Source organism: Rhinoderma darwinii, chromosome 2, assembly GCF_050947455.1.
Source record: "Rhinoderma darwinii isolate aRhiDar2 chromosome 2, aRhiDar2.hap1, whole genome shotgun sequence".
NCBI lineage: Eukaryota > Metazoa > Chordata > Amphibia > Anura > Rhinodermatidae > Rhinoderma > Rhinoderma darwinii.
The window spans coordinates 163,040,381-163,060,846 of NC_134688.1; the positions used below are offsets into that span (position 1 = coordinate 163,040,381).

At 42.5% G+C, this 20,466-nt stretch overlaps 1 protein-coding gene across 17 annotated transcripts in view; it reads right to left on the reverse strand.

Annotated features, from left to right (window-relative positions):
- Positions 1-20,466, reverse strand: part of DOCK9 (dedicator of cytokinesis 9) — a 225,879-nt gene that overhangs the window by 116,997 nt on the left and 88,416 nt on the right. For all 17 annotated transcript variants that reach the window (XM_075852428.1, XM_075852430.1, XM_075852421.1 and 14 more), the window contains exon 2: positions 6,748-6,864. In XM_075852428.1, coding sequence (XP_075708543.1) covers positions 6,748-6,864 — 117 coding nt within the window. The remainder of the gene's footprint in view (positions 1-6,747; positions 6,865-20,466) is intronic.

Sequence of the window (20,466 nt, forward strand, 5' to 3'; positions counted from 1 at the left end):
GCCAAAGAAGCAAAAAATAATATTGAGCCTTTTAGCGAAAAGGAGAAATAAAAGAATACACACCAGCCTCATAATATATCTGAATACACCGCAGCATGTCAATCCCTGTGAGGAGGGCGATGGAAGAGGTGGGTGAGCGCTCCCCTCATCAATACAGCAGACCCATAACTGTGAGTCCACTGTATCCTTTAGCCAAACTGAATAATATTATTTTGTGCTGTTTTGGCTAAAAGAAGAGCAGATTAGTCCCTGTGATAGGCTGCCCTTACCTGGGGCTGCACATTCAATTGACTGATCCGCTTTAAAGAGGCTCTGTCACCAGATTATAAGTGCCCTATCTCGGGGGGGGGGGGGGGGGGGGGCGGAGCTTGCCGCTGACTGAGATGGCGGTGTGAGACAAGTCCTCCTGCACAACTTGTAGCTAACAAGCGGCTCACAGCGACAGATCGCCTTGTAAAGAAGCGGAATTACGAGGGTTCCACTCCTTAACCTTCCTAGCACCAGGGAGCATCATGACTAAGAGAAGGGGAGCGAAGGTAGAGCTGAAAAAGCTCCCGGACTACTTCCCAGAGACGGACCGCACCCAAGATGGCGCCGGCTCGCCTCCTGAGAGGGAGGAAGCGCGTCCCTGTGCCTCATCAACGGACAGCTCAGGTCTGTCTGCAGAGAGGGACATAACTCCCCAGGGGAGCTCAGAAGATGTGGGTAACCCTACCAAACGGGGGGCGACTCGCTCAGCACCCTCCCCGCCTAACAGCATGGGCCCGGTGCATGAGAAAGCACATTCCCCCTCTCCATTAACGGCCCACGTGGGCAGCCTTACAGCTACTACTGTCCCTGAAATGACAGCTATCCCAGATGATGCCCCCCTTACCACTGCTATTATGAAGGGGTTAATACAGTCGCTACAGAGCTCCATATCGGAGACATTACATAAAATGATGTCACATATTCAAACGTCGGTAGATGAGCTGGGGTGCCGCACTGACCACATTAAACGCAAAATGGGAGATTACGCTGCAGCCCATAATACGCTTATAGATGCTCACTCTGCCCTTAAAGATGAAGTGGTATGGCTGAAGTCCAAACTAATGGATCAGGAAGACAGATCCAGACGAAACAACCTGAAGGTACGGGGGGTCCCAGAGACCGTCTCCCCTGGGGACTTGCAAAACTATCTACAGGACATGTTTAAAGCTTTGTCACCTACGCTCGCTCCTCTAGACCTGACTCTAGATAGAACGCACAGGATCCCTAAATCTCGCTCAGCTCCTATCGATTCTCCAAGGGATGTATTAACGAGAGTACATTTTTATCAAACTAAAGATCGTATCCTTCAAGAGTCCAGAAGATTGGGGAAACTTCCTGAGCCCTACACCCAAGTCTCGATTTTTCCGGATTTATCTGCTTCTACGCTGATGCTTCGCAAGCAATTTCAACCAATCACAGTTACTCTCAGGGAGCACAACCTCAAGTATAAATGGGGTTTCCCGGTCAAGTTGATCGTCAACAAGAACGGATCCACTCATGTGATGTCTTCCCCATCTGACGGCGTATCGCTGCTGCGACAATGGAATATCCCAATCACCAACACGGCGGTCGTTCCCGCAAGAGCATCTCCACGTCGCATTTCCCTTGAATGGGAAACGGGTTAAAGACGCCCAGCTGATTGACTCTCAAAGGTGACTGTCTGACCATAAATACACGATACATGCTACCTTGATGCCTTTTTCTCTCCCCCCATGGAGGTTCTTTCGGCGCAGTGTAGGCGCCATGTGTTTTTCACTTATGTTTTAATGTTCTTGGTTTTTATGTCTAAAGTTGCCAGGTTTTGTCCATCCAGATGTCTTGCTTGGATCACCCGCAGCCAGCGGGCGACAACCAGGTATTTAGCCCTCATTAACGCAACTTCAGATAAAATGTTATGCCTGTTACAATATCCTCCCTTAATGTTAAAGGGCTTAACAGCCCTTTCAAGCGACAAATGTGGAAAGAGGCATTAGATTTGAAATGCGAGGTTTTTTTTGCACAGGAAACACACTTCTCGCAACACAACCCCCCTAAATGTACACACTCCAAATTTGCGCATGTTTATCAGGCTAGTAGCTCCAGGAAAACTAAAGGAGTCCTTACTGCAATTAAGGAATCGGTGGTTTTTAAAGAGCACGAGGTGATCTTAGATCCCCAGGGTAGATTTTTGATCCTCATTTGTGATATTAATCATATAACGTATACTTTGGTTAATCTATATCTCCCGAACTCTCATCAACTCAGGGCCTTCCATAAAATTCTCCGTAAAGTTCGGAAAGTGGAGAAGGGATTACTAATTATCGGCGGCGATTTTAATGAGGTAATGCACCCTATAATTGACTCCTCGAACGTACTTAGGCCACGCTCCCAATTGCACCACACGATACATGGGGAGGAGCTATATGATATTTGGCACTGCCAGCACGGGAACGAACGTGACTTTACATATTTTTCTGCACCCCACAGGGTTTACTCTAGAATTGACATGTTCCTGGTATGTAAACGTAGCCTGCGATATATGTCTACATCGTTGATTGGAGATATATCGTGGTCTGACCATGCCACGATTACTTTGGTGGTTTTGGATACATCCCCCTCCCCTCCCTTTTCCTCCTGGAAACTAAACGATCTGGTACTAGATCATCCAATGACTGAGGATCTTATGAATAACCACCTCAATTTATACTTTGAGGTGAACGCTCCCTCTTCCAGAAATATAAGTGCCCTATCTCCTACATAGTCTGATCGGCGCAGTAATGTAGATAACAGCAGTAGTTTTTATTTTGAAAAACGATTTTTGAGGAAGTTATGAGCGATTTTAGCTTTATGCTAATTACTTTCTTAATGAACTGGGCGTGTTTTTACTTTTGACCAAGTGGGTGTTGTAGAGAGAAGTGTATGACGCTGACCAATCAGTGACCAATCAGCATCATACACTTCTCATTGTTCCAGCCCGCCTTCTTTCACTGCACAATCACACTGTGCTGTGGATCATGTTGGGCTGGAACAATGAGAAGTGTATGACACTGATTGGTCACTGATTGGTCAGCCTCATACACTTCTCATTGTTCCAGCCCGCCTTCTTTCACTGCACAATCACACTGTGCTGTGGATCATGTTGGGCTGGAACAATGAGAAGTGTATGACACTGATTGGTCACCGATTGGTCAGCCTCATACACTTCTCTGTACAACGCCCAGTTCGTCTTTAAGAAATGAATTAGCATAAATCTAAAATTGCTCATAACTTGCTCAAAAATGATAGTTTTTCAAAATAAAAACCACTGCTGTCACCTACATTACAGCGCCGATCAGATTATGTAGGACATAGGGTACTTATAATCTGGTGACAGAGCCTCTTTAAGTAAGTAATGCTTAATCACTGAAAAGGTATTCCACTTTCTAATATGAATGTGAACACTCGTTTACATTCAAAGTAAAAACTATTACCTCCATCTAGCAGCTGAGAGGTGGATACAGTAGTAACCAGTCTAGACAACGCTCTATGAGCTAAATGTAGATGTTACACAAATCTCACTGATTTGCTACAATGTATTTCTCACCAGACCAAGCTGTTTAGTTCAGAGTATTGCCTAGACTGGATATATTATATCTGCTTTGGTATGTACGGGTTTGCTGCCTCTGAATGTAAACAAGAGTGTTCTCATTCACTGACAGCACACAAACATCTTGAAAATGGTGAAGAATTAACACACAAAAGGGGGACATTTTTTATCAATACTGGCGCAAAGAAAAGTGTCATCTTTAGAGGTCCCATTATTAAATGAAAGCGGAAATCTCATTGGTTGCTATGATCAACTGCTCAAATTTTCCCCTGTACTATACTTTATAAATCACCCACCCAAAGTATTTTAGAAAGTGGTATAACTTTTTCATTATACAGTGATTAAAGAGGTTATGCAAGGACAAAAAACCGATTGACTATACTAAGGATAGGCCATCAATATCCGATTGTCAGACTCTCTGTATCCCCGCCGATCAGCTGTTTGAAGGGGTCACGGCGCTCCAGCACTGCTTCCCCTTCATTGCTTACACTGCACAACACTGTCACAATCGTAGCAGCTGTAAACAGTATTAGGCCGGATTCACACGAGCGTGTGCCTTTTGCGCGCGCCAAAAACACGGCGTTTTGCAAAAGGTCCGCGTGTCATCAGCATATAGTGCGTGGCTGCGTGATTTTCGCGCAGCTGCCATCATTATGACACTTTATGTTTGTAAACAGAAAAGCACGTGGTGCTTTTGTTTTCATTCATAGTTTTGGCTACTGTAGCGGGCATCACACGCGGCACACAGAAGTGCGTCCATGTGCCGTGCGCGGTTTTCACGTACCCATTGACTTCAATGGGTGCGTGATGCGCGAAAAACTGGCAAATATAGGACAAGTCGTGCGTTTCACGCAGCGGACATACGCTGTGTAAAATTCACTGACATTCTGAACAGCCCCATTCATTATCATAGGTCCGTGCGACGCGTGTGATAATCACGCGCATAGCACGGACGTATTATACGTTTGTCTGAATAAGCCCTTACAGCTTACTCCCATTCAAGTGAATGGGAGGTAGCTGTAATACTGTGCACTGCCACTTGGAATGTGACGGCGTTGTGCACTGCTAAGCTGTGTACGCAGTAAGGGTATGTTCACACGCACTGTTTTCAGATGTAATTCAGGCGTTTTACTGAGAAAACGGCTCCATTACGCCTACAAACATCTGCCCATTGCTTGCAATGGGATTTACAATGTTCTGTTCCCACGAGCCTTTATTTTACATGTCACTGTCAAAATACGGCGCGTAAAATGACGGCTCGTCAAAAGAAGTGCAGGACACTCACTTCCTGCCCCAGGTCCTGCATCGTGTCGGACGAGCGAGGACACATCGGCACCAGAGGCTACAGTTGATTCTGCAGCAGCATCGGCGTTTGCAGGTAAGTCCATGTAGCTACTTACCTGCAAACGCTGAAGTGGATGATACTTCTATACACAACGCCCAGCTAGTAAAAGAAGTAAACACGCCCCGATGTAACACACACAATACACGCCCAGTTGTACTTTTACTTTAAACACGCCCAGTTGGACTTTAGAAAGCCTCATTTGCATAAATATAAAAATGGTCATAACTTGGCCAAAAATGCTCGTTTTTTAAAAAACAAAAACGTTACTCTTATCTCCATTACAGCGCCGATCTGCTGCAATAGGAGATAGGGGTTGCAAAATCTGGTGACAGAGCCTCTTTAAGTGACAGCAGGTCCCTTAACTACTGGGCCCCTGCGCAGCTGCACATGTTGCACCAATTGTACGTCCGCCCCCGGTAACCCCCATCCCATATGCAAGATTTGTTTTTTTTGGCACACAACTGGCGTTTCCCGATGATACACCACAGTATTACCACTTCCTAATTCACAATCTATTCTCAATTCCCATCCATTTTTAATATAAAAAAAAAATGTGAATGGACGTCCTAAACGCAGTATGAATTACCTCCTAGAAAGCACGTTTAGTCATAGGTGGATTTTGTATGAAAATTGGCTCATATTTAGAATACAAAGGGGTGTTTTATATATGAAACCTGCCCCATAGCACAAGTATGTCATCCTAATTCCCAGCTGACTATGGGCTTCTTCTACGCGGACTTCATTATTATTCTTTTGAACAAGGACGGATGCAGCGACTTCCAGTACCTTTGTACTCATCGGGGCCTGGCTTCCTGCTTCTAGGGCCACCAATTATTTTGGATTGTTTTCACAATAATGTTAAACAAATAGAGGGGTAAAAATAAAACAGCAGGAAGCTTTTACCAAGGAAATGGATTAAACAGATTTTCAGAAGAGAAAAGAGAGATTTGTAATGTGCAACTTTTTGTTGTCTTACATAAATATAGAAAGTTTAATACAGACAGAGGTTATATATAAAAGATAGGTAGAAGATCTGTCAGCTTTCGGCTGGTTGGGTGAAACAATGCGACCAAATAATGGCTGACAAATACAGTCGATATCGCCTGAATGCGTTTCAACCAACATTTACCTTGTGCTATGGCATCTTAAACTTTTACAGCGCCAATTCATATCCATATATAATGCCCTGTAAATGATTAGAACAGGTGCAGTGTCCGCTGTACAGCCCCCACCTCAGCCTGGAGGTGTCGCATCAGTCGTTCCGATAAGGGCGTGCGAGCGGTACTTCAGGAGGAGAATTGGCAGTCAGCAGCTCTCCCCCCAACCTGGGTTTTTCTACATGAATATAGGATGCTGGATGGAAGAAATTCTCTGATCACACAAGCAAATAATAACTCGCCCTCTTCTCATTCAGACCAGCCCTTATCTCGCCCGTGTGACGGCTATTAAAACAACGGCCGTCACACGGACTCAAGTATTTCAATGGAGCCGTTCACAGGACCGTTGTTTCAACAGAGCATGTGAAGGGTCCGTGAAAAAAATAGGACAGGTCCCATTATCTTGCGTTTTCATGCATTTCTCTATAGACTCTAGTCTATTGGGGATGTGTGATAACGTGTCCCGCAAGGGTGCATCGCGGACGTGAAAAACTGCAGTTTTTCACGTCCAAGGTTGGCCACGTTCGTGTGAATGTAGCCTTACTTCACCTCCTCAATAGCTAGATCGCTCTATGATCCTATATTTACACACACACACACACACACTACTTACGATATTGTACATATTTTACAAAATTATTGCTCATTACCTGAAAATCATCATATGGAAAAAGGAGCATTTCCCGAAGTGCATCATTTAGGATTTGTGTCTTCTTTTGTACAATGACATTCTCATAGTCAATGGGTTCAATAAGCTTTGGCTTCGCCTGAAAAAGTAAATAGATTACATTAGGTACATTAGGGTTATGCAAAGAACAAAAACTGTAATGTTAAAGGGAAAGTATCACCTATATTTATTTCCTAGTTAAAATTAGATAGTGAAACAGTCTTTTTTTCTAATCGGTTTTTATTTTTCATCATATTTTCTGTACAGGATTATGGGGGCAGCCATTTTGCCTGAGCTGCTGTTAAGAGAAATAAGAGTTATGTTTTACAGCAGCCACACGGACCATAGGAACCTGTGAACAGGAGCGGACCCAGTGACTTCTATGGGAGAGTTTTCTAGCATGCCCAGTAACCCGTGCAGAGGTCATTGTGCAGGACGGGATAAGAGGAGAGCGGTGTCCATCACCTATTGTCAACTGTGGATCCTGTGTTATCTATATCTAGAGGTGTTACCTTTCATTGTAATTCTGCCTGTGATAATAATAAGGTGACTGCTGAGAAGTGATCTCTACAGAACAGGAAGGGTCAGTCTATTGTGAGGCTCAGTTGCCAGAGTGAAAACTGCAAGATTTTAGGATTATTATTCTTCTTTTTTTTTTATTTATTTATTTATTTTTAACATAATGACAATTTTAAAAAACCTCCAAAAGTTCTTAAGAAATATTTTAACATAAAAACTTGATTTTAATAGGCCACTTTCTGATGACATATTCCCTTTCAAAGGCAGGGGTTGAAGCAAGGAGCCCAACCAGAAATTACAACCAGTCAAAGAAGTTTGCTGTATCCATCTAGCTGTCAACTGTTGCCAGAATGATCAAAGCTCCCCCACCATTACACTTGATAAAGCCAGTCGAATTCTGTATATGTGAAGGTGTGATATGCCCACTTCAAGCAGTTTATACAATCTAGATTAAAATTCCTGATTCGTGGAAAAAAAAAATTCTCTGTACAAACTTTTTCAAAACTGCAAGGCAATGTTTTATTCACAGAACTCGTGAAGATGCCCAGCGCTCCGCTCCGCCAGGTCACGCACACTATGCAGGCAATACTGTCATTTTTCAAACTGTTTATCCCTCGATATAACCTTTACCCTTCAATATAACCATTTATGAAGAACATCATTTCATTTGCGTAATAATTGATATCAAGTTGTATACAACTAGAAAGCTGCAGAAAAGTTATGATCAGAGCCTGAAGAAACGATGTAAATTCATGCTGACGCTCGATGCCAGTAAAACACACAATGATTCCAGGGTCAAGAGGGCTACTAGTTAATCCTTAGGGCTCACAGACGTCCTTGCTGCTTGCAGCCCACCATAGTTGTGCTCTTATCTAAGATTTTATGAGGCTTACAATTTAGGAAGCAGAGTCTCCAAAATAAATAGTCTGTTGAGAAACGTTCTCCAGTCCAGTTTAGCTGTTCTTAAAGTAACAGTATCTGAAGCAATATGGCCTCGAAGCTTCTGGAATATCGGTTTTGTAGCAGTGCCTATGGATGCAAAGTATGCAGCGCTCTCCGCAAAGTCTTCTCTTAATGATGAAATCCCTCCACTCCCTTCATCTCATGGGAAAATCTTTTCTTAATTCTAGACTTTACTCACATCTAATAACATGGACTCCTATAAGAAGCTTCACTTTCCTTGCAGACTATCCATGCAGAACAATCCGTGTCACATGCGGCCGTCTCATTACTTCTCCGGCTCTAGATTTTGTTTTATCTCAACAAGTCTTGCGTGTGCGATAGAGGGATTCTTACATTCCACCATTATCTCCAATCCATCCCTCAGCTGTCAGCTCTTATGACCTTCTCTACATGGGGGATATATTAAAAAATAAACTCTGGCCAATATGTGCTGAATTCCCGAAAGGAAACAAGCAAATCAATGACATACAGTATTTCTCTTGGCCAGCATATTGAAAATACAACAAAATGAGTAGTCCCAGAGCAAGAAAGCAGAGCCGGGAATATCTATGACATGCCCTGTGTGTACCAGAATTACTACTTCACAGAGGAGGTAGGGGTCCAACTAAAGAGACAGAGCATTATAGAGGAAATTCAACCTATGGTCCTCTGCCTCTCATGAGAAATCATGCATGGGGCTCTCGGTAAAGTCTATCTAGTCCTTCAAGTTCAACCCACCTACACCCGGCTCTACGAATGTCTCTAGAAAAATGTATATACTCATTCAATATCCACCAATATGTATGTAAAGTCTCACGTGCGCCATATTCACTAATACGACACACACTTCTGAACTTCTCATAGGTGTTGCAAAAGGTTGCGGGAGAGCTTGATAAATATTTATCAACGTAATTATGATACAATCTCATTACTATACGTAATAAAATCAAAAGAAACCGAGAAAATATTACTTAAAGGGGTAATCCACGGATAACATTTATCACTTATTGCTAGAAAGGGGGACCTCAGTCATGCCCCCCGACACACCCGCAGCACAGCCAAGGTGAGAAGGCGTTTGTATGGAGCGGCCGTCACACATGCCCACTGATGCTTTTTACCGCTCAATGGGATTTATGGGAACAGATGAGTGAGAGTGGACCCCCACTAATTTAACAATTGTCACCTTTCCAGTGGATAGCAGGGACACCCCAGGCGAGCCCTTTTTCTAATTTCATACAATCCCTAATCGCACAGAGGATCATAAATGCTGCTAGAACGGCTGCCATGAATAACTGCATTGCAATACCACATTCTTATTCCCATTTATCTAACATCTGGCAGCGGAGGTTCTCCTACAAGCAAAATCTCTATCAACAACTATACATAGCCAAATCTTTAACAAGAAAGTTCAACTTCTTATTGTATTACATTATGAACTATAAACTGTGCTACATCTGTAACTCTGCAGAAATAATAATCCAAAGCCATTAAAATAAACACTCCTCGTCTAAGGTGGTCATAAACAACGCCCAATGTGGGCTGATGACCAGAACTAAAGACCTAAGTGTATACAGAATGGCAAGTACATTTCATGTCAACACGGGAGAAAAAGAAGCGCCAAATCAGATGACTAAGTTCTCCAATCATTCCAGGCAGAATTTTGTACGCAAACTACGAAAGACGAATAGATATATATATATTTTTAAAAAATTAAGACAGCACTACAAATTAAGTGTAAAAGGAGAGCTACTTTATTAGACCTGGTTGCTCTGTTTTACACGAAGGCCTTATTCCCACAAACGTGTTATACGTGCGTGCGACGCGCTTGATTTTCACGTGAGTGACACGGACCTATGTTAATGAATGGGGCCATTCAGACTGTCAGTGAATTGCACGCAGCGTATGTGTGCTGCGTGAAACTCATGACATGTCCTATATATGGCCGTGTTTCGCGCAGCACGCACCCATTGAAGTCAATGGGTGTGTGCAAATCGCGCTCGGCACACAGAAGCACTTCCAGGTGCTGCGCGCTACTGTAGGAAAATAAATGAATGAAAACAGAAACTCACCACGTGCTTTTCTGTTTGCAAACATAAAACCAGAGTGTCATAATGATGGCGGATGCGCGAAAATCACGCAGCCGTGCTCCATATGCGGATGACACACGGACCTTTTGCGCACGCAAAACGCAGCGTTTTTTGCGCACGCAAAACGGACATGTCCGTGTGAATAAGGCCTTTTTTTGGAGTGCTGCCTAAAGTTTGGATTATTTTGTATCCAGAAGGGACAAAGGTTGGTCCCCTGGGGCGCGCACCCGCTTTTGTTTAACACTGGTGCTGCTGGACGAATATATCAAAAAAAATTATATATATATATATATATATATATATATATTATACAAACACACACACATAATTCTCTAAAGTGTACCATAAAATATCAGAAACCACTTCTAAAAGCATGTAGAAAAGATAAAATGTTACCTAAACATACTACAACTTGTTATACTTATTGAGGGCCTTCTAATACAGAATTCTGCATATTATGACGAATTCATGAAGATTACACCCGAAAAGTGAAAAGATGAACAAAATTAGAAACAAACTTCCTCTTGGATTCTTTTATCCATTCTGCTCTTTGCACAAGAGACTTAAATAGGGAGCAGATGTTAATGGAAAATACCACCCATTTCCATTTATAAAGTAAAAGCCTCATCAAAACAAGAAAATGGTCACGAAGGTTTGAGATTTTTTTCCCTTCTTTTGCGATCACTGACTAAATAACGTGTTAGTTCTTTATACATAAACGTGCACCTTCTCTACACTGCCCTGCTTGGTGTTAGTGAATATTCGCGGTCAGGGTGCGTGTTAGACCCACATCAGCTATTAACACCGTCTAAGACTCATAAAATCCCTATTTTATAAGCCAGCGAACATTCCACTACATAAGAATAGCGGCAGAAACCTACGAGGCGGCAGATTTCCCACTTTTGTGTTGAAACCAGCAAGAGAACAGCCTGGTGGCCAAACATTGAGGATCTACAAGTCCATGCTTTTAGGTCTACCGGTAGATCGCAACAGATTATTTGGTTCTAGTCCCCGTCTGCTTAGGAGAAAAGGGTAAAAATGGCTGGGAAACATCAGTAGATCAATAATAACATTTTAGCCAATGTATTTAATTGGAATTGTAGCAGTCACATAGCATGAAACCTCATCCCAGGACGCCAGACTGTAGGAAGGAGAGACTTTGGCTCCACCGCAAAAGCCGCAACACTTTGCTTTCTGTTGAGGGTTTTGCATCCAGATTGAATTCAATGGGGAAACCCCGCAACAGAAGATCAAAGAAAACGCAGCATATATTGACATTCTGAGGAATTAAATTCCGCACCGCAGGTTAATTTATTAACGATTATGCTGCCATTTTTTTCCGCAGCGTGGGGATCAGATTTTCTAAATCTCATCCACTTTGCAGCTACTGTAAATGCTGCGGAATTTCCGCACAGAATTCCGTTGCGGAAATTCCTCAGTGTTTACGCTATATGGGAACCCGGCCTAAGGTTATGTTCACATGCTTCAAATTAGTTTAAAAAATTTCTGCTACGGTTTATCCATCCCATACTTCAGAATGGGGTTGTTTCTACAGCATATGCATGGATTTCTGCAATCTAAGGGTAAGTTCACAAGTAGCGTAATTACTGCGGCTTATCCACAACGGAATTAGTTGCAGAAAATCCGCAGCATAATACAGTAGCAGCAGAGTGGATGAGATTTGAACAAATTTCATCCACACGCCGCGTAAATGCTGAGCGGAAAAAACGCAAAAAAATTTACCTGCGGTGCGTTTTATTTAATCCACAGCAGGTCAATTCTATTCGCACAAACACTGCATATTTGTTGCGAGTTTTCCCTATTAAATTCAATGGGGGAGTAAAATCCCCAACAAATAGCAGATGTTTTTTTGCGGTGGAAAAGCGGCGATACTGCCACAAATAAACGCAACTCAGACAAAAAAAAACCTTATACTTACCCAGAATTCTGTGTTTTTGTCCATGCCGGCCTCCAGGGATGATGTTTCACCCTATGTGAACGCGGCAGCCTGTGATTGGCTGCAGCGGTCACTTTGGATGAAACGTCATCCCAGGAGGCCGGGTTGCAGGACGGCAGAGGGACGTGCCGCCATGGCTACGCAAGTATGAATCTTTTGGTTTTTTTTTAGGTGCAGTTGGACACACAGGGCGGGTATGTGGTGTGCTTTTACACAGCGTATCCGCCCAGTGTGAACTTACCCTAACGCTTACTCTGTCCTTCTCAATCCCCCACTAATCTCAATTTGGAATGTGATTTTAAAATCCGAAAAAGAAAAAACTCCTCTATGCACTTAATCCCGACATTGAGGATATTTTTTATAGTTTCTGCATATTCACAGCCATGCATGATCATTGCACATAAAGTCAACAATAACCACCCATGTAATTGCGCTCTTCTGCCCATTTTATGCCAACTAGAAGATGCAACCACGATGTCAATGAGCCACTCACAGATGATCTATGTAGCTACTGAACATGAAGTGTAAAATTACACAACAAAATGTCCATTTGTCATATTAAACATTTTAAGTGATCATATCCCAGGCTTCCAACGCAGCAAATATTAACCCCTTAGTGACCAGCCCATTTTAGGCCTTAATGACCGAGCTATTTTATTCGTTTTTCTATAGTCGCATTCAAAGAGCTATAACGTTTTTATTTTTTCGTCTACATAGCTGTATGAGGACTTGTTTTTTGCGGGATTAGTTGTGCTTTTTAATGGCACCATTTTTGGGTACATATAATTTTTATATTAACTTTTATTAACCTTTTTGGGGGGGATTATAAAAAAAACCTGAAATTCCGCCATTGTTCTATGCGTTTTTAAATTGACGCCGTTCACTATGCGACGTAAATAACATGTTACCTTTATTCTATGGGTCGGTATGATTACGGCGATACCACATGTGTAGAGGTTTTTTTATGTTTTACGACTTGCACAATAAAAACACTTTTGAACTAAAATTATTTGTTTTTGCATCGTCGCTTTCCAAGAGCCGTAATTTTTTTATTTTTCCATCAATGTAGTGATTTTTTGGGCTTGTTTTCTGCGGGACGAGACGTAGTTTTGATTGGTACTGTTTTGGGGTACATGGGACTTATTGATTCATTTTTATTATGACTTTTTTGGGGGGCAATGGAAAAAAATTGCAATTTCGCCATAGTTTTTTGCGTTTTTTTTTTACGGTGTTCACTTTGCGGTTTAAATTACATATTAACTTTATTAATGGAGTCATTACGGTCGCGGCGATACCACATATGTGTACTTTTTTTTTTTTTTTACACTTTTACTAAATAAAACCACTTTTTATGGAAAAAAATGGTTTTATTTTTTTACTGTACTTTATATTAATAATCTTTATTTCACTTTGATGACAGATTTTATTAGTCCCACTAGGGGACTTTACTGTGCGATCTTCCGATCGCTGCTATAATGCTCTGGTATACTTCGTATACCAGAGCATTATTGCCTGTCAGTGTAAATCTGACAGGCAATCTGTTAGGACGTGCCTCCGGCGCGTCCTAACAGGCATATGTCCAGGCAGACCTGGGGGCTTTTATCAGTCCCCCGGCTGCCATGACACCCCATCGGAGACCCGCGATTGCATTCGCGGGCCGCCGATGGGTGAGAGAGGGAGCGCACTCCCTCTGTAAACAAAGTTAAATGCCGCGGTCGCTATTGACGGCGGCATTTAACGGGTTAAACGGCCGCGATCGAAGTAAACTTCGATCGCGGGCGTTGGAGCAGGAGCTCAGCTGTCATCAGACAGCAGAGCCCCGGCTCCTGCCTGCACGGGAGACCCGTGCAGGACTTAGACTAGGCTGACGTGAAAAGGCGTCAGCCTAGCCTAAAGCCCAGTAGTGGATCACGTTAAAAGGCGTATTAGTGGTCACTAAGGGGTTAAAATGTCCAAATAGTAAGTAGACAATATCTACTAAAATAGCTTTATGTAGACAATACCCACAGAATTTTTAGTTTGTAGATTTCTCCTAACATTTTTAGTTCTGCACCCACCTGATCCTCAATTGTCCCCACCCTGCCAGTTTCCAATCCCAAATGATCCTTGCCGAAAATCCAGCATCACCATCACAATAACATTGGCACATTACATGACAAGGCAGTCACTATGGACAACACATTATCATGCAGGACTATCAAGGAGAAGTGGGAGGCCAAGTAAGGCCGGCAGCACGGAAAGGGCAGAGAATCGGTAAGGTGAATATTTTACTTCACTTATTGCTCAATTATAGGCCATTTTAACCTGTTTTTTTTTTTGTTCTTTTTTTTTTTTAAACACAGTAAAAACCCGTCGTCTGAATGCCAAATCTATCTACATCAACCCCCCTGCTCGCTCCCAAATCACGCTATAGCTCGGCAGTTTCGCCTTTCAGAAACCTGGGAAAGCTGCATAACTTGCACAATGTAGGGGTATTTTCTAAGCATTTCCACTACATGTTTTGCTGAATTTTTGTAAGAAGGGCTGTTTTATGTCTGCAAGACTTCAGCAAAACTGCAAGTATATTGCAGGCTTATCTATACGCGACATTTTTGAGGTGCAGTTTCCTTTTAATAAATGTTCGGGAAAACTCTACCTTTAGGGTATGTTCACACGGCTTATTTTCGGCCGTTTTTCAGGCCGAAAAATTGGAAGCAGATCGCCTACAAACATTTGCCTATTGATTTCAGTGGGAAAAACGGCGTTCTGTTCCGTCGGGCCAATTTTTTTGAGCAGTCTTTCATGGACTATAGAAAAACAGATCCAAAAACGGCCATAAAAAACGCAGCGAATAACGTGAGTTGCTGAAAAAAAAAAAAAAAAATCTGAAAATCACAAGCTGTTTTCCCTTGAAAACAGCTGCGTATTTTCAGACTTTTTGAATTTGTGTGTGCACATACCCTTATAAATGAGAGGTTCTAGATCTAGAACAAGTAGAACCCTTACACAATGGTGACAAATGGAAACCATTTGCACCGGATCTGTCACCATTGAAATCAGTTTCAGTTTGGATTCCGTTCATGGGTTTCCCTGAAAGAAAGCTCCTACGGAACCCACGAACGGAGCCCTGACGCAGATGTGAACGAAGCCTAATATGCAATGGGACAGCCTAGAAAAAAAATTGGACAGGTTAGCTTTTTCCTGTTAAAGATTTTCTTTCCGTATAAGTTTATATTAACTGTTAAAATACCACACATGGTCAGCCAACATGGCAATAGGCCAAATACTCTAAAACGACTAGGGTTTATAGATACTGAATTCTATACCCTACAGCCCTGGTACACAAGGATAACAAGAGGTCAGTGTATACCCAAAAATGATTAGGTTTGTCTGCATGGTCAGACAGGAGTCTGAAGACCCAAGGCTGCCATCTTTAGCAACTCAAAAAGAGCCAAAAGAAGACTATGCTAGCCAAATTTGTAGAGTCTGCCACGGCTATAGTTGAGGCTTGTGGCCAGGCAGATTTCCAGACGTTACAGCATTTTCCTAATGCAACAGCACCAATGACCCTTGTTGTATGTATTAGGCTACATTCACACAAGCGTATCAGAATCACGCGCGTGAAAAACGCACATGAATCGGTGCCGTGTGTGTTGCATTATGCATCAGTGTGTTTCGCGAGTGGCATGCGTTATTTACGCACTCGCAAAGCATTTTAATTGAATTGATGCGCAAATCACGCACCGCACCCGCGTGCGGTGCATGGTTTTCACGCACCCATTGACTTCAAAGGGCTCGTTGGTGCGTGAAAACGCATCAATATAGGACATGCAGTGGGTTTCACGCAACGGACTCTCGCTGCATGTAAACTCCTGTATGTGTGAACGGCCCCCATTAAAATGAATGGGTCCGTGTGCTGCGCGGGATTTCCATGCGCAGCACACGCACGTTATTCACGTTTGTCTGAATGAGCCCTTAATGGGAATGTATGTTTTTACACTGATTAAAACCAGGTAGTGAAACCTATTCTTTTTTTTTTTTTCTAATGCGTTTTATTTTCTGATTGTAGATTTTTTTTATACTATATTCTGTACATAATTATAGAGGCAGCCATCTTGCCCGAGCAGCGCTTAACAGCATTTAGAGATTTGCTTTACAGCAGCCACATGGACCATAAGAAACGACACATTGATCTCTATGGGACAGTTTTCTAGTCATACACTGTGATTTGTGCAGAGGTCATTGTGAAGGGAGGGGGAGGAGGAGAGCTGTGTCTATCACCTATTATCAATGGATCCAGTGTTTAGATATTTATATGTATAATGTATACTGTAACACCTAATAATGAAAATAAAATAACGTAACCTCTCTCTCATATATATATATATATATATATATATATATATATATATATAAAAACACTATTTAAGCTGTGGGTCATTTTCTAATGACACATTCCATTGGGGGTTCCCTTTCATCCCCATACCCTACACCTATGTTGCTATATTGTTTTCCTTGGAAATTTGGAATGCTATGCCTCCAACTATAGAATTCATTCATTGAGGAACCATTACATCAAAGCCTTCTTTAGGGTTTTATGTACTAAGAACAAAGGTAGGCGATTCAATGAAGCTTTAGACTAAATGCATACGTTGCGTAATGTGAGGTGGAAAATCTGCACACAATCAGGCGTATGCACGTAATTCCGCAGCCAAAACCGCACATAAGTGCATTTTTTATGCGTTTTTAGGTGCGGTATTTACATTTTGATGCGGAAATAGGTGCGGTTTTATGCTGCGTATTTGTGCGTTTTTCTTTAAAACTAGTCAGATATAATTCGCAAGTGGAAACACAGGATAAATTGACATGCTGCAGATTTTAAATTACGCGCCGCAGGTCAATTTATGCGCAGAAAAAATCTAATTTACTTTGCTGGCACTGTATTACGCTGCGGATTTGCCGCATGAAAATATGCGTGAGCATTCAGCCTTAGGGCTCGTCCAGACGCTGCAGAATTGCCCCGTTTTTCCCAGCTGGAATTTCGGACAGAAAAAAGTGCAGCAGAATACAGTAGCAGCATAGTGGATGAGATTTAACAAATCTCATCCACACCCTGCGTAAAAAGTCTGAGCAGAAATTGACCTGCGGTGAGTATTTTTCGGACCGCAGCATGTCAATTCCTGCTGTGTAAAGTGGCCAGAATGGCTTAGTTTTTTGGAGGAGATGTCTCCATCTCCTAACATTGTAAAAAACGCTGCAAAATTCGGAAAATTTTCTGCCGTAAAAGACGCAGGAAATAGATTGCCCCACTCTCCACTACACGCAGAAATTAAAAAAATATGTAAAAAAAATAAATGAATATCTATGAACTCACAAAACTAGCACAACAACTAGATAAGCATTATGGGTATTGCTGCACATTCGGTACTACCCCAATCTAATGACCAGTTCACACGTGGTCTTTTGGCGTTGATTTTGACGCAGAAACCTCGTCGGAATCAGCAACAAAAAAAAATGAAACAAATCTCCCTACTTTGAATTTAATGAGGTAGGGGCATTTTTTTCCCGTGTTTATTTTGTACACTCGCAAATAAAAAAAGCGTCTTGCCCTGTCTTTGAGCAGTTTTTGCCTCTGAGCCTCCATTGAAATCAATGGGAGATGGAAAAAAAACATGTAGTTCGATTAGAACAGTTTTACACGTTCTTGTTTTTTTGCATTTGCTAAACCGGTCTAGAAAAAAAATAAAAAAATGAATGAAATTTAGCATTTCGGTTTTGCATGTCAGAATCTGACTCCAAAATCCAGACGGAATTTTGAGGCAGATTATTTGTGCCTGACAAAAAACAGTGTGCACATACCATTAAGGGTATGTTCACACGGCGGGGGTCCGTAACGGCTGAAATTACGGGGATGTTTCAGCCTGAAAACATCCCCGTAATTTCAGCCGTACCGGCATGTGCAGGCGCTTGAACGCCGCGTCAATTACGGCCGTAATTAGCGCTGCTATTCATTGGAGTCAATGAATAGCGGCTTCAATTACGGCCAAAGAAGTGACAGGTCACTTCTTTGACGCGGGCGTCTATCTACGCGCCGTCATTTGACAGCGGCGCGTAAATATACGCCTCGTGTGAACAGACAAACGTCTGCCCATTGCTTTCAATGGGCAGATGTTTGTCAGCGCTATTGAGGCGCTATTTTCGGGCGTAATTCGGGGCAAAAACGCCCGATTTACGTCCGTAAATTGGCCGTGTGAACATACCCTAAGACTATGTTCACACCTGGGGGAGTTCCGTTGTTCTGCTCTGTCAGAGGAGCAGAACAAGGGAAACTGGAAGCAACAGTTACGTTGCACCACAGACACGTCGGGTTCCATCGGCTTTCCAGCTGTCCGTGGTTTTACCGGAAACGCTAGCATAGCATGTTGTGTAAGGTAATCTCGGCCGGATCTGCAACGGAGGCCCCTGACAGAGCCTCCAACGCAGATGTTCAACTTAAGGCACTGTCCAGTTTCTTGGCGCTGATTTTGATGCGGAAACCGTGTCTGAATCAACGCCAAAATCGCCCATTGATTTCAATTGGCGGCGAGGCGTTATTTTGCCCCAAGCAGCTTATTGCCACTTACGGGGAAAAAAAGATGCATGTCCTTTCTTGCTGTGGTTACGCCTTTGACCTTCCATTGAAATGAATGGGAGGCAGAAACAACCTGCGTCACTCATTTGAGCGTTTTTTGCAGCATTTCTTGCCCGCGATCCTTTCATTAGCTTCATTGGAAAACGCAGCAAAAAAAGCGCAGGAAGGTTAAAATCTGCCTCAAAATTCTTGAATGAATTCTTAAGCCCTGTTCACACAGTTTTTTGCAGGCAGAAGAATATGCCTCAAAATTCCTTCAAGAATTTGCGGCGTTCTTCGCTCGCGGACATTTGGCGCCGCTGGCTAAAACCGCCATCTCTGCCTCCCAGGTCAGAGACGGAAACGCCCAAAGAAAGGGCATGTCGCTTCTTTTTCCTGTGCTGCCCATTGAAATCAATGAGAGGCGATTTTAGGCATTTTTTTGAACTGTTTCCGCATCAAAAACAACGACAAAATACTCTGTGTACTAGCCCTTAGGCAGATTTTTTTCTGCCTGCAAAAAATGCTGTGTGAACAGGGCCTACGAGAAAAACGCTTCCTGAAAGTAGCAAAGTTTAAACTATAAGTAAATAAATCTACAAATTAGGGTTGCATGATGCTTCGAAACTTAGATACTGTTTCGATACAGTGCACTCTCAAAGGGATCAATACTTTTAATTCATGTATTTCGATAAGAAGCTGTGCCTAAGTATAGTAACACATGAATGTTGTTAGAGCGGGGCTGCGGCTGTGTAACACAGCCATTGCCCTGCTCCTGACAAGTGTGCGCGTGCATTCAGCATATATGATATGATGCCGGCACTGAAGACAGAACAAGGCGGACGCACTGCAAAACACCCCCATGTTGTGTCTTCAGTGTCTGCACTGCCGCTCTTAGTGCAGCGCCGGCCGCATCACCTCATGCTGACCGCGCGCACACTTATTGTCAGGAGTGGGGCAGTTGCTGTATTACACAGCCGCAGCCATCAGAGAAATCTCTCATCTCCACCGCTATTACCTTGAATGCTGCGATCAAAGCGGACTGCAGCATAAAAAGGGTAAAATGTGAAGGGGGAAGCCCTGTGATGCGAACGAGGGACATACCATATATGGGCAGACAACTCAGGGTCAATTGAAGGACCCCAAGGCTGTCTGACCATATTTCCTGTTAGGACATACTTAGGCATGACCCAACAACTGCCTGTGTATTATCAGTATATAGATATATGCCAGAACATAAAGTTTAAAAATAAAAAAAAAGTAACAAAAAATAAAAGTAAATGTTAAATAAAAAATTTTTTTTTTTTATAATAAACCTTAAAATAAATCAATACATAAAATACACATTCAGCATCGTCGTGACAGTAATAACACATTTACAGCGTAATTCAGGTTTACTCTGTTCTGAAAAAAAAGCTCTTTCACTTATTACTGGGAGGCACGAGGTGTTCTGAATTTTGAACCTCCACGTGCCTCACATTAATAGTAATTAATCCCATCATGTGCCTCACACATTAACCCAATGTGGTCCATTATGACTGAGGAACAGGATGGGGTTAATTACTATTAATGTGAGGCACATGGAGGTTCACAATTCATCACACCACG